The sequence below is a fragment of the Oncorhynchus gorbuscha genome, linkage group LG19 (assembly GCF_021184085.1).
Source record: "Oncorhynchus gorbuscha isolate QuinsamMale2020 ecotype Even-year linkage group LG19, OgorEven_v1.0, whole genome shotgun sequence".
NCBI lineage: Eukaryota > Metazoa > Chordata > Actinopteri > Salmoniformes > Salmonidae > Oncorhynchus > Oncorhynchus gorbuscha.
This window is the reverse complement of record NC_060191.1, coordinates 65,758,566-65,773,749: the sequence shown is the minus strand read 5'-3', so window position 1 is coordinate 65,773,749 and position 15,184 is coordinate 65,758,566. Positions and strand designations below refer to the sequence as shown.

The 15,184-nt window shown below is 47.0% G+C and overlaps 2 protein-coding genes across 2 annotated transcripts; one reads left to right on the top strand and one right to left on the bottom strand.

The window, feature by feature from the left end:
- The first annotated feature begins 11,983 nt into the window (after positions 1-11,983).
- LOC124004824 (sarcolipin-like) lies at positions 11,984-12,676 on the top strand. Its single transcript, XM_046313636.1, has one exon. The coding sequence runs from the start codon at positions 11,984-11,986 to the stop codon at positions 12,077-12,079; it is 96 nt and encodes a 31-aa protein (XP_046169592.1). The 3' UTR covers positions 12,080-12,676.
- A 1,081-nt stretch (positions 12,677-13,757) lies between these two features.
- On the bottom strand, positions 13,758-14,749 carry LOC124006360 (olfactory receptor 2AT4-like). Its single transcript, XM_046316333.1, has one exon. It carries the CDS (start codon positions 14,747-14,749, stop codon positions 13,799-13,801), a length of 951 nt encoding a protein of 316 aa, XP_046172289.1. The 3' UTR covers positions 13,758-13,798.
- Positions 14,750-15,184: the final 435 nt, after the last annotated feature.

Here is a 15,184-nt window from a genome sequence, read left to right as displayed (position 1 = left end):
TAACCATACCCAGTGGAGCCGTGGCCTCCCTGACTAGCCCTGACCCTAATGGTCGGCTATCTAAGGCGTGCACTGGGAAGGGTTTGTCAAGCTGAACAAGGGGAATCCCTAACCTGTTCGCTAAACCACGGTCAATAAAATTCCCCGCCGAGCCTGAATCTACTAGCGCCTTATGCCGGGAAAGAGGGGAAAATTCAGGAAAAACAATCCATACATACATGTGACCAACAGGGGGCTCTGGGTGAGCCTGGTGCCGACTCACCTGAGGTGTCCGGGCAGTGCTCGGCCTGGCGTCTCGACTCCCGGGGGGACACCCCCAGCACCGGTCAGCAGAGTGCCCTCTGCGACCACAGCTGGCACAGGAAAGGCCCCCTCCTCCGGTCGCCCTCGCTGAAGCACCTCCTAGCTCCATGGGTGTTGGAGTGGTGGAGCTGGGGGATGGAACTGACAGAGCCCGATCTGGACGTTCGCGGGTCGCCATTAAGTTGTCAAACCGAATAGACATGTCGATCAATTGGTCCAAGGACAGGGTGGTGTCTCTACAGGCCAGCTCCCTACGGACGTCCTCACGCAAACTACACCTATAGTGATCGATCAAGGCCCTGTCGTTCCATCCCGCCCCAGCGGCCAAGGTCCGGAACTCTAGAGCAGTCCTGAGCACTCCTCCTCTCCTGCCTCAGATGGAACAGCCGTTTAACCGCCGCTCGACCCTCAGGTGGGTGATCGAAACACGGCCCGAAAGCGGCGGGTGAACTCTGGGTAGTGGTCCCTCGCCGAGTCAGGATCGTTCCATACCGCGTTGGCCCACTCCAGGGCTTTACCTGCGAGGCAGGAGACGAGGGCGTTCACGCTCTCACCCCCCGAAGGAGCCGGACGAACGGTCGCCAGGTATAGGTCCATCTGGAGTAAGAAGCCCTGGCACCCGGCCGCGGTCCCGTCGTACTTCCTCGGGAGGGCGAGTCGAATCCCACTGTGCTCAGGCAATGAAGGAGAGGGTAGTGGTACTGGTTGGGGTGTGGCTGATAACGGTGTGGGAAGGCCACCTCTCTCCCATCTCTCCATCTTCGCCATCACCTGATCCATGGCGGTCCCCAGTTGGTGTAACACTGCCGTGTGGTGTTGAACTCGCTCCTCCACGGACCCTGGGAGTGCGTCTGCTCCTACTGACTCCATAATTATCTGGTGCAGGATTCTGTGATACAATGCGTCTCAGTGAGAGGTGTAGGAGTCAGGCGCAGGAGAGCAGGGATGTCTGAGAAGCGTGTTTAATAATATATTCCACCAATACAAAAATGGCACAGACAAAAATCCCCCCAAAAAACTGTGCGTAATAGTGAAAACAACCAACATCAAATACAATCAAGCGCAATACACACAGGTCTAATCCTGCACGAATTAAGGCAGGTAACAGGTGCCCTATATACACACAGAAATAAATGCAATTGAAACCAGGTGTGAAAAGGAACACAGACAAAACAACTCGAAAAGGAAAAAGGGATCGGTAGCCGGCAAGTAAGCCGGCGCCGCCCGAACAGGGAGAGGAGTTACTGTAGGTAGAAGTCGTGACACTAAAGCCATTATAAATAGAATATATGAATTTACAGTTCCAAAATAGTGCACTCAGTACATCTGGACAAAACAACCTGTGAATGAAATGGCCCCTGCTTGAAACCAATACCTGGCAATAATCTTTGGTAATGTGGTGGTGCTGAAGAGAATATCAGAAACAACCAGATGTAAAATAACAAAATACATGGGTTTGTGGAGATCCCGGTCTGTTGCGAACAATACAAGAATAACAACATTTCCTACTGCAGTGCAAAAATACACCAAGAATAATACAGTTGAGGCAAGACCTTAGAACTCTGGCTGAAGTCCAGGGAACCCAACGATGACAAACTCTGTCACAAAGCTGTGATTCCCAGCTGACATGATGATGGTCTCTTAGACAACCTGCGGAAATAAAGGATTCATTCATTATTGAATCCTTCATTGAAATCTAAATGGAAATGTTATCTATTTCATCGTAAAGTATATGAGTTACCCTCATGACTTAAAATGTTATATTGTATGAAGTTGTAACTCATTTTATTTGGCCTAGGTTTGTCAACTCAATTTGATTTTACCTAACTTAAGTTACCAGGCTGCCTTTCATCTTTAATGTACAGTATGTCAACTCAGGAAATCAAGTTGAAATAACAAAACTAGGCAAAAACTAGGTAGCACAATAGGTTGTATTACATTACATTTACATTACATTTACATTTAAGTCATTTAGCAGACGCTCTTATCCAGAGCGACTTACAAATTGGTGCATTCACCTTATGACATCCAGTGGAACAGTCACTTTACAATAGTGCATCTAAAACTTAAGGTGGGGGGGGGGGTGAGAGGGATTACTTATCCTATCCTAGGTATTCCTTAAAGAGGTGGGGTTTCAGGTGTCTCCGGAAGGTGGTGATTGACTCCGCTGTCCTGGCGTCGTGAGGGAGTTTGTTCCACCATTGGGGGGGCCAGGGCAGCGAACAGTTTTGACTGGGCAGAGCGGGAGCTGTACTTCCTCAGTGGTAGGGAGGCGAGCAGGCCAGAGGTGGATGAACGCAGTGCCCTTGTTTGGGTGTAGGGCCTGATCAGAGCCTGGAGGTACTGAGGTGCCGTTCCCCTCACAGCTCCGTAGGCAAGCACCATGGTCTTGTAGCGGATGCGAGCTTCAACTGGAAGCCAGTGGAGAGAACGGAGGAGCGGGGTGACGTGAGAGAACTTGGGAAGGTTGAACACCAGACGGGCTGCGGCGTTCTGGATGAGTTGAAGGGGTTTAATGGCACAGGCAGGGAGCCCAGCCAACAGCGAGTTGCAGTAATCCAGACGGGAGATGACAAGTGCCTGGATTAGGACCTGCGCCGCTTCCTGTGTGAGGCAGGGTCGTACTCTGCGGATGATGTAGAGCATGAACCTACAGGAACGGGCCACCGCCTTGATGTTGGTTGAGAACGACAGGGTGTTGTCCAGGATCACGCCAAGGTTCTTGGCGCTCTGGGAGGAGGACACAATGGAGTTGTCAACCGTGATGGCGAGATCATGGAACGGGCAGTCCTTCCCCGGGAGGAAGAGCAGCTCCGTCTTGCCGAGGTTCAGCTTGAGGTGGTGATCCGTCATCCACACTGATATGTCTGCCAGACATGCAGAGATGCGATTCGCCACCTGGTCATCAGAAGGGGGAAAGGAGAAGATTAATTGTGTGTCGTCTGCATAGCAATGATAAGAGAGACCATGTGAGGTTATGACAGAGCCAAGTGACTTGGTGTATAGCGAGAATAGGAGAGGGCCAAGAACAGAGCCCTGGGGGACACCAGTGATGAGAGCGCGTGGTGAGGAGACAGATTCTCGCCACGCCACCTGGTAGGAGCGACCTGTCAGGTAGGACGCAATCCAAGCGTGGGCCGCACCGGAGATGCCCAACTCGGAGAGGGTGGAGAGGAGGATCTGATGGTTCACAGTATCGAAGGCAGCCGATAGATCTAGAAGGATGAGAGCAGAGGAGAGAGAGTTAGCTTTAGCAGTGTGGAGCGCCTCCGTGATACAGAGGAGAGCAGTCTCAGTTGAATGACTAGTCTTGAAACCTGACTGATTTGGATCAAGAAGGTCATTCAGAGAGAGATAGCGGGAGAGCTGGCCAAGGACGGCACGTTCAAGAGTTTTGGAGAGAAAAGAAAGAAGGGATACTGGTCTGTAATTGTTGACATCGGAGGGATCGAGTGTAGGTTTTTTCAGAAGGGGTGCAACTCTCGCTCTCTTGAAGACGGAAGGGACGTAGCCAGCGGTCAGGGATGAGTTGATGAGCGAGGTGAGGTAAGGGAGAAGGTCTCCGGAAATGGTCTGGAGAAGAGAAGAGGGGATAGCGTCAAGCGGGCAGGTTGTTGGGCGGCCGGCCGTCACAAGACGCGAGATTTCATCTGGAGAGAGAGGGGAGAAAGAGGTCAGAGCACAGGGTAGGGCAGTGTGAGCAGAACCAGCGGTGTCGTTTGACTTAGCAAACGAGGATCGGATGTCGTCGACCTTCTTTTCAAAATGGTTGACGAAGTCATCTGCAGAGAGGGAGGAGGGGGGGGGGGGAGGAGGATTCAGGAGGGAGGAGAAGGTGGCAAAGAGCTTCCTAGGGTTAGAGGCAGATGCTTGGAATTTAGCGTGGTAGAAAGTGGCTTTAGCAGCAGAGACATTATAAGTTCATACATTTTCATACATTTTATATCAACGGAGTAAAATCTTTTTGTTGTTGACGCTAAACGTTTACAGTGAAAAGTACATTAAAAGGATGTTAATGCAACATGTATCACTATAGGTTCATGTACATATCTCTTCTAGCATACCAGTATGTTTTAACGTTGCATTATTGTATTGATATTACAAGTGATATGACATTTTTCATCATGTTATACACTGAGTATACAAAATACTAAGAACACTTGCTCTTTCCATGACAGACTGACCAGGTGAATCCAGGTGGAGGCTATGATCCCTTATTGATGACACTTGTTAAATCCTCTTCAATCAGTGTAAATGAAGGGAAGGAGACAGGTTAAAGAAGGATTGTAAGCCTTGAGTGTCATGTTTTGTCTTATATTGTCTTGTCATTTTGCTTTTCCTTCTGTTCGTTTTCCCCCTGCTGGTCTTTTTAGGTTCGTTCCCTTTTTTCTCTCTCCCTCCCTCTCTCTCTTCTCTCTATCGTTCCGTTCCTGCTCCCAGCTGTTCCTATTCCCCTAATCAATCATTTAGTCTTCCACACCTGTTCCCTATCTTTTCCCCTGATTAGAGTCCCTATTTCTCCCCTTGTTTTCCGTTTCTGTCCTGTCGGATCCTTGTATATTGTTCACCGTGCTGTGTCTTTGTATCGCCCTGTCGTGTCGTGTTTCCCTCAGATGCTGCGTGGTGAGCAGGTGTCTGAGTCTGCTACGGTCAAGTGCCTTCCCGAGGCAACCTACAGTTTATGGTCGAGTCTCCAGTCTGTTCTCATCATTACGAGTGGAATTGTTTTTTATGCTTTATTTACCGCTCCGATTTGTCTAGGAGTATTGCATATTTCCTTTACTGGATTAAAGACTCTGTTTTCGCCAAGTCGCTTTTGGGTCCTCATTCACCTGCATAACAGAAGGATCCGACCAAAGAATGGACCCAGCGACTACAGACGCTCGTAACACTGCCGTCGAGATCCAAGGAGCCATGCTCGGAAGACACGAGCAGGAATTGTCTGCTGCTCGTCATGCCGTGGAGAACCTGGCCGCTCAGGTTTCCGACCTCTCTGGACAGTTCCAGAGTCTTCGTCTCGTGCCACCTGTTACTTCCTGGTCTGCCGAGCCTCCGGAACCTAGGGTTAATAACCCACCTTGTTACTCCGGGCAGCCCACGGAGTGCCGCTCCTTTCTCACCCAGTGTGATATTGTGTTCTCTCTCCAACCCAACACATACTCTAGAGAGAGAGCTCGGGTTGCTTACGTCATATCACTCCTTACTGGCCGGGCTCGAGAGTGGGGCACAGCTATTTGGGAGGCAAGGGCTGATTGTTCTAACAATTACCAGAACTTTAAAGAGGAGATGATTCGGGTTTTTGACCGTTCAGTTTTTGGTAGGGAGGCTTCTAGGGCCCTGGCTTCCCTATGCCAAGGTGATCGATCCATAACGGATTACTCTATAGAGTTTCGCACTCTTGCTGCCTCTAGTGACTGGAACGAGCCGGCGCTGCTCGCTCGTTTTCTGGAGGTACTCCACGCTGTGGTTAAAGATGAGATTCTCTCCCGGGAGGTTCCGTCCAGTGTGGACTCTTTGATTGCTCTCGCCATCCGCATTGAACGACGGGTAGATCTTCGTCACCAAGCTCGTGGAAGAGAGCTCGCGTCAACGGTGTTTCCCTGCTCCGCATCGCAACCATCTCCCTCCTCTGGCTCAGAGACTGAGCCCATGCAGCTGGGAGGTATTCGCATCTCGACTAAGGAGAGGGAACGGAGGATCACCAACCGCCTGTGCCTCTATTGCGGACTTGCTGGACATTTTGTCAATTCATGTCCAGTAAAAGCCAGAGCTCATCAGTAAGCGGAGGACTACTGGTGAGCGCTACTACTCAGGTCTCTCCATCTAGATCCTGTACTACTATGTCGGTCCATCTACGCTGGACCGGTTCGGCTGCTACATGCAGTGCCTTGATAGACTCTGGGGCTGAGGGTTGTTTCATGGACGAAGCATGGGCTCGGAAACATGACATTCCTTTCAGACAGTTAGACAAGCCTACGCCCATGTTCGCCTTAGATGGTTGTCATCTTCCCAGTATCAGATTTGAGACACTACCTTTAACCCTCACAGTATCTGGTAACCACAGTGAGACTATTTCTTTTTTGATTTTTCGTTCACCTTTTACACCTGTTGTTTTGGGTCATCCCTGGCTAGTATGTCATAATCCTTCTATTAATTGGTCTAGTAATTCTATCCTATCCTGGAACGTTTCTTGTCATGTGAAGTGTTTAATGTCTGCCATCCCTCCCGTTTCTTCTGTCCCCACTTCTCAGGAGGAACCTGGCGATTTGACAGGAGTGCCGGAGGAATATCATGATCTGCGCACGGTCTTCAGTCGGTCCCGAGCCAACTCCCTTCCTCCTCACCGGTCGTATGATTGTAGTATTGATCTCCTTCCGGGGACCACTCCTCCTCGGGGTAGACTATACTCTCTGTCGGCTCCCGAACGTAAGGCTCTCGAGGATTATTTGTCTGTGTCTCTTGACGCCGGTACCATAGTGCCTTCTTCCTCTCCGGCCGGGGCGGGGTTTTTTTTTTGTTAAGAAAAAGGACGGTACTCTGCGCCCCTGCGTGGATTATCGAGGGCTGAATGACATAACGGTTAAGAATCGTTATCCGCTTCCCCTTATGTCATCAGCCTTCGAGATTCTGCAGGGAGCCAGGTGCTTTACTAAGTTGGACCTTCGTAACGCTTACCATCTCGTGCGCATCAGAGAGGGGGACGAGTGGAAAACGGCGTTTAACACTCCGTTACGGCATTTTGAGTACCGGGTTCTGCCGTTTGGTCTCGCCAATGCGCCAGCTGTTTTTCAGGCATTAGTTAATGATGTTCTGAGAGACATGCTGAACATCTTTGTTTTTGTCTACCTTGACGATATCCTGATTTTTTCACCGTCACTCGAGATTCATGTTCAGCACGTTCGACGTGTTCTCCAGCGCCTGTTAGAGAATTGTCTCTACGTGAAGGCTGAGAAGTGCTCTTTTCATGTCTCCTCCGTTACTTTTCTCGGTTCCGTTATTTCCGCTGAAGGCATTCAGATGGATTCCGCTAAGGTCCAAGCTGTCAGTGAGTGGCCCGTTCCAAGGTCACGTGTCGAGTTGCAGCGCTTTCTAGGTTTCGCTAATTTCTATCGGCGTTTCATTCGTAATTTCGGTCAAGTTGCTGCCCCTCTCACAGCTCTTACTTCTGTCAAGACGTGTTTTAAGTGGTCCGGTTCCGCCCAGGGAGCTTTTGATCTTCTAAAAGAACGTTTTACGTCCGCTCCTATCCTCGTTACTCCTGACGTCACTAGACAATTCATTGTCGAGGTTGACGCTTCAGAGGTAGGCGTGGGAGCCATTCTATCCCAGCGCTTCCAGTCTGACGATAAGGTTCATCCTTGCGCTTATTTTTCTCATCGCCTGTCGCCATCTGAACGCAACTATGATGTGGGTAACCGTGAACTGCTCGCCATCCGCTTAGCCCTAGGCGAATGGCGACAGTGGTTGGAGGGGGCGACCGTTCCTTTTGTCGTTTGGACAGACCATAAGAACCTTGAGTACATCCGTTCTGCCAAACGACTTAATTCTCGTCAAGCTCGTTGGGCGTTGTTTTTCGCTCGTTTCGAGTTTGTGATTTCTTACCGTCCGGGTAGCAAGAACACCAAGCCTGATGCCTTATCCCGTCTTTTTAGTTCTTCTGTGGCTTCTACTGATCCCGAGGGGATTCTTCCTTATGGGCGTGTTGTCGGGTTGACAGTCTGGGGAATTGAAAGACAGGTTAAGCAAGCACTCACGCACACTGCGTCGCCGCGCGCTTGTCCTAGTAACCTTCTTTTCGTTCCTGTTTCTACTCGTCTGGCTGTTCTTCAGTGGGCTCACTCTGCCAAGTTAGCTGGTCATCCCGGCGTTCGAGGCACTCTTGCTTCTATTCGCCAGCGCTTTTGGTGGCCGACTCAGGAGCGTGACACGCGCCGTTTCGTGGCTGCTTGTTCGGACTGCGCGCAGACTAAGTCAGGTAACTCTCCTCCTGCCGGTCGTCTCAGACCGCTTCCCATTCCTTCTCGACCATGGTCTCACATCGCCTAGACTTCATTACCGGTCTGCCTTTGTCTGCGGGGAAGACTGTGATTCTTACGGTTGTCGATAGGTTCTCTAAGGCGGCACATTTCATTCCCCTCGCTAAACTTCCTTCCGCTAAGGAGACGGCACAAATCATCATCGAGAATGTGTTCAGAATTCATGGCCTCCCGTTAGACGCCGTTTCAGACAGAGGCCCGCAATTCACGTCACAGTTTTGGAGGGAGTTCTGTCGTTTGATTGGTGCGTCCGTCAGTCTCTCTTCCGGGTTTCATCCCCAGTCTAACGGTCAAGCAGAGAGGGCCAATCAGACGATTGGTCGCATACTACGCAGCCTTTCTTTCAGAAACCCTGCGTCTTGGGCAGAACAGCTCCCCTGGGCAGAATACGCTCACAACTCGCTTCCTTCGTCTGCTACTGGGTTACCTCCGTTTCAGAGTAGTCTGGGTTACCAGCCTCCTCTGTTCTCATCCCAGCTTGCCGAGTCCAGCGTTCCCTCCGCTCAAGCGTTTGTCCAACGTTGTGAGCGCACCTGGAGGAGGGTGAGGTCTGCACTTTGCCGTTACAGGGCACAGACTGTGAGAGCCGCCAATAAACGTAGGATTAAGAGTCCAAGGTATTGTTGCGGCCAGAGAGTGTGGCTTTCCACTCGCAACCTTCCTCTTACGACAGCTTCTCGTAAGTTGACTCCGCGGTTCATTGGTCCGTTCCGTGTCTCCCAGGTCGTCAATCCTGTCGCTGTGCGACTGCTTCTTCCGCGACATCTTCGTCGCGTCCATCCTGTCTTCCATGTCTCCTGTGTCAAGCCCTTTCTTCGCACCCCCGTTCGTCTTCCCTCCCCCCCCCGTCCTTGTCGAGAGCGCACCTATTTACAAGGTACGTAGGATCATGGACATGCGTTCTCGGGGACGGGGTCACCAATACTTAGTGGATTGGGAGGGTTACGGTCCTGAGGAGAGGAGTTGGGTCCCGTCTCGGGACGTGCTGGACCGTTCGCTGATTGATGATTTCCTCCGTTGCCGCCAGGATTCCTCCTCGAGTGCGCCAGGAGGCGCTCGGTGAGTGGGGGGGGTACTGTCATGTTTTGTCTTATATTGTCTTGTCATTTTGCTTTTCCTTCTGTTCGTTTTCCCCCTGCTGGTCTTTTTAGGTTCGTTCCCTTTTTTCTCTCTCCCTCCCTCTCTCTCTTCTCTCTATCGTTCCGTTCCTGCTCCCAGCTGTTCCTATTCCCCTAATCAATCATTTAGTCTTCCACACCTGTTCCCTATCTTTTCCCCTGATTAGAGTCCCTATTTCTCCCCTTGTTTTCCGTTTCTGTCCTGTCGGATCCTTGTATATTGTTCACCGTGCTGTGTCTTTGTATCGCCCTGTCGTGTCGTGTTTCCCTCAGATGCTGCGTGGTGAGCAGGTGTCTGAGTCTGCTACGGTCAAGTGCCTTCCCGAGGCAACCTACAGTTTATGGTCGAGTCTCCAGTCTGTTCTCGTCATTACGAGTGGAATTGTTTTTTATGCTTTATTTACCGCTCCGATTTGTCTAGGAGTATTGCATATTTCCTTTACTGGATTAAAGACTCTGTTTTCGCCAAGTCGCTTTTGGGTCCTCATTCACCTGCATAACATTGAGACAATTGAGAAATGTATTGTGTATGTGTGTCATTCAGAGGATGAATGGGCAAGACAAAATATTTAAGTGCCTTGGAACAGGGTATGGCAGAAGGTGCCAGGTGCAGCGGTTTGTGTCAAGAACTGCAACGCTGCTGGGTTTTTCACACTCAGCAGTTTCCCGTGTGTATGAAGAATGGTCCACCACCCAAAGGACATCCAGTCAACTTGACACAACTGTAGGAAGCATTGGAGTCAACATGGACCAGCATCCCTGTGGAACACTTTCAACACCTTGTAGAGTCCATGCCCCGACGAATTGAGAATGTTCTGAGGGCAAAAGGGGGGTGCAACTCAGTAATAGGAAGGTGTTCCTAATGTTTGGTATACTCAGTGTATGTCCCACTACATATTAATGTCAAGATATGAAGACATTTAAAGAAAAATACTAAAATAATGAATAACCATAATGTAATTATGTATGTTTTCCACCTGTCCAATAGCATCACTCCATGTTGATATTTCCCAGAACACTCCATCAGTGCTGTCTGTGGCGGCAGCGGGACACAGATGCAAGGCCTCCATAATTCCAGTAAAACAGTCCCCTGGATTATATTAATCCTCTTGGAATCCTGGAATGAGAGCGGCTCAGAAAACTCTCTCAGCAGTCCTGCTGTGACCCCAGTGTGTGTGTGTTATACATTTCACTGTACTTGTGCATGTGACAATAAAACTTGAACTTGAACTAAAGAGCAAATGTTCAACTTAATAAAAAACAGTTTTTCCCATCTCTAGCAGTCGATAAAACATATTGTCTATAGTAAGTGCCTATTAAATGCCCCAAAAAGTAACAGGGTGGACCGTAACAGGGTTGAAAACTTTATCTTAAATCAGCCTGTGACAGGGGAAATGGGAGCTTGTTGTGTGCAACAGGAAGGGACAATTGAATACAAGCTTCACAATAAAAAAAAAATGTGAATACATCTCTAGCCTGTTTATCTATGGGTAACAGGGTTGACATAGTATACACGACCTGCTTAGTTTTCCACCACAAAACACCATAAAATGTCCTTAAAGAGTAAAACCAGTTCTCACCTGCTTTTAAGGAATAATTCCCCATGTTAAAATGAGAGTTTGGTTTACAGGGTTGATGTTAAAATGAGGGATAGGATTGGAATCACTAATAACATTAAATAATTCATCATCTTCAGAAATTACTTTTTTTTTTAAAGCAAGTCTATTCATATAAAAAATCAGATTTATTGAATTTCAATGTGGTCTATTTTAAAGGCTGCTTAATTTAATATAACGGGCTTGTAAAATGCTATATTTCCTTTTAGTGCCCATGTGGCCCACTAAAAGGATACAGGGAGTCATAGAGGTGAATTGTGTGAGGTGAATCTATACTCCAGCCATTGTTTATAGTGTGAGTTGAATCCATAACCAAGCCATTGGTTATTGTGTGAGGTGAATCTATACTCCAGCCATTGTTTATGGTGTGACTTGAATCGATAACCAAGCCATTGGTTATTGTGTGAGGTTAATCTATACTCCAGCCATTGGTTATTGTGTGAGGTGAATCTATACTCCCGCCATTGGTTATTGTGTGAGGTGAATCTATACTCCAGCCATTGGTTATTGTGTGAGTTGAATCCATAACCCAGCCATTGGTTATCGTGTGAGTTGAATCCATAACCCAGCCATTGGTTATTGTGTGAGTTGTATCCATAACCAAGCCATTGGTTATTGTGTGAGTTGAATCCATAATTAAGCCATTGGTTATTGTGTGAGGTGAATCTATACTCCAGCCATTGGTTATTGTGTGAGTTGAATCCATAACCCAGCCATTGGTTATTGTGTGAGTTTAATCCATAATTAAGCCATTGGTTATCTTCCCCCCTTTCAGATTACACCTTCAGAGACTTTTGCCTTCCTGACAGAGTGACCTGCCCTCCCAAGCAAGGTGTGAGGACCCTCATCCTTCCTGTCTCCACACATTCCAATTCTTCTTCTCCTCTGCTGCCGCACCTCTCAGGGCAGAATGGACCAGTCTGTGCAGGAGCTGTTTCTGAACTTCACAGTAGTCTTGATCACTGTGCTGCTCATGTGGATCCTAGTCAAGACCTACCAGGCCTGAACCACCAGGGGACAGATACAGGGGGAGAGAGATGAAGGGCTGAGAAATGGTGGAACTGGGTGGTACATTTCAATCCAGTTACTGCAGTTGCAAACAATCTTGAAAGCTTACTGGGCGACAGGTAGCCTATTGGTTAGAGAAGTGGGCCAGCAGCCCGGGTTGCTGGCATCATCCTAGATGCCATTGCCTGCTGTTGTGTCCTTGAGCGAGGCACTTGACCCCCTACAATTTCTCTGCGGCTGATCCATGCGTCTGACCTATTGCTTCCAGTCCCTCGTCTGTGTTTGTCTCAGGGGTTTGGGGTGTGAGCATAAAGAGACATTTCCATTAACGGACCACATAGCGAATGGACAATATAGCGAACGGACAATAAAATACAATACATCTTATATTATCTTAACTCTGAAACATAGCAGTTGCACATGGTCCCTGAGAAATGAAGTGAATACAAGAAATGGAAAGGTATAGATATAGCTTCACTGCTTCAGCTGTTTGATAAGAAAGACATGCAGTTCCTCACTCCTGCCTCTTAGAGGGACTGTAGTGTTGGAGATGAGTTGGCAAGCATTCTGTTTACATGCTCTACAATAAAAAGAAATGTTATTGTACCCAAAATGTTTTCTCTTGTTTGATGCATCCAACATTATGTTTTAAATAATACATGTGCACCCAAATCAAGAAAGTAAGCAGAGCACACACCCTACCTACATTTTTTGAAAATGTAGGAGAACCCCTTTTTGGTTCCAGATAGAACTCTTTTGGGTTCCACGTAGAACCATTTTGGAGTCCGTTTAGAACCCTCTGTGGAAAGGGTCCTACATGGAACTCAAAGGTTCTTCAAAGAATAATCCTATGGGGATAGTCAAATCATTATTTTAGGTTCTAGACAGCACCTTTTTTCTAAGAGTGTTGATCATCCCTAAAGCCAACACCTCATCCGTAGCACGCGCTCCAGCAGGTGTATCTCACTGATCATCCCTAAAGCCAACACCTCATTCGGCCGCCTTTCGTTCCAGTACTCTGCTGTCTGTGACTGGAACGAATTGCAAAAATCGCTGAAGTTGGAGACTTTTATCTCCCTCACCAACTTCAAACATCAGCTATCTGAGCAGCTAACCGATCGCTGCAGCTGTACATAATCTATTGGTAAATAGCCCACCCATTTTCACCTACCTCATTCCCATACTGTTTTTATTTATTTACTTTTCTGCTCTTTTGCACACCAATATCTCTACCTGTACATGATCATCTGATCATTTATCACTCCAGTGTTAAACTGCAATATTGTAATTATTCGCCTACCTCCTCATGCCTTTTGCACACATTGTATATAGACTCCCCCTTTTTTTCTACTGTGTTATTGACTTGTTAATTGTTTACTCCATGTGTAACTCTGTGTTGTCTGTTCACACTGCTATGCTTTATCTTGGCCAGGTCGCAGTTGCAAATGAGAACTTGTTCTCAACTAGCCTACCTGGTTAAATAAAGGTGAAATGATTTTTTTTTTTAAAGAAAACTTCACCTGGACTACCTGTTGATTTGTGATGATGAAACAATAACAAACAAGCTGTTTGTTTTGGAAGCTAAACCCCTTGTCTTTATACTCATTTAGGACATGGAAATCAGCAATAAAACACTTATAAAGCACACATGTACAAATGTTCAGTATAGTGTTTTTATTTGATTGAACAAAAAATAATTTATTAGTCCTATGCGATCTTATTGAACGTGCACTTGTATTCGTCTAAATCGCTTGATCATTATCTGTTTTATTTCATTAGTTCTTAGACAGTATATCAGTGGATTGATCATGGGAGGGAGCAGGCTATACAACATGATAACAACAATACGTAAATCAGTGCTGAATCTAATGCCGATATTACTGGCCAGATAAATAAAACACCTGGGGAGAAAATACAGGGCAATGATGATCAGCTGACCACTGCAGGTAGAAAGGGTTTTGAGGCGGCCTTGGGAGCTCGCAATCTGAACAACTGCCACAATAATAGAGCAATATGAGAATATAATAAAAGCAAGAGGTCCCAGTAATACCACCATTGCAACAACAAAAGCAGGGAAACTATAAGGAACCCTATCAGTGCATGCAAGCGTTGTTATAGCGATATGATCACAGTAGCACTGCATGATTTTGTTTGAGTCACAGTAAGGAAGAGGATAGGCCCTAATTACCAGTGAAAGAGAGGGAAAATGTGCCAGAACCCACGCAGAGACATTGAGTATATGAATAGTGGAGTTTTTGATAATCATTGGGTATCTGAGCGGGAAACAGATTGACACGTATCGGTCTAAAGCCATTATCAATAGGAGAAGGCTAGTTACGGATCCAAAATAGTGAACTAAGTACATTTGCAAAAAACAACCAAAGAAAGAAATTGCTCCTGCCTGAAACCAATATCTGGCAATAATCTTTGGTAAAGTGGTGGTGCTGAATAGCACGTCAGACACAACCAGATTCAAAATGATAAAATACATGGGTTTATGGAGAACGTTATGAGTTGCGAACAAGATAATAACAACAACATTTCCTATTAAAATGCAGCAATAAACGAGGAATAATACAGTTGAGGCAAGACCGTAGAACTCTGGCTGAAGTCCAGGGAACCCAACGATGACAAACTCTGTCACAAAGCTGTGATTCCCAGCTGACATGATGATGGTCTCTTAGAACCAACACTGGAAAGTAATTAACATGTATGTTATAGTACATTATCCATCATTGCAACCTAGAGCAACCTAAACGTTTTTATCAGGTTTTTGTCAAATCAAATGTAACATTGCTCATGATACTGCAGTGTCAAATCCTACATTGACATATGCATATGTGACTTTCATGTAAATCATGCATATTGTCAGAAGAAGATTTTAACAAAGAAATGTTATGATTGCAGATTTCATGTTGGCATTTGGCCCATTGTGCATTTACCAATAATGATTTCAGCTCACAGACAGAAATGTTTTGCAATGCCAACAATCATAATATATATGTATATTTTTTAGTTTGTAGATAACCGTCAGGAAACCTTGGAAAATAATCATGTATAATTTGTTCATTGATATGATTAATTACACGTGAATGTATTGATT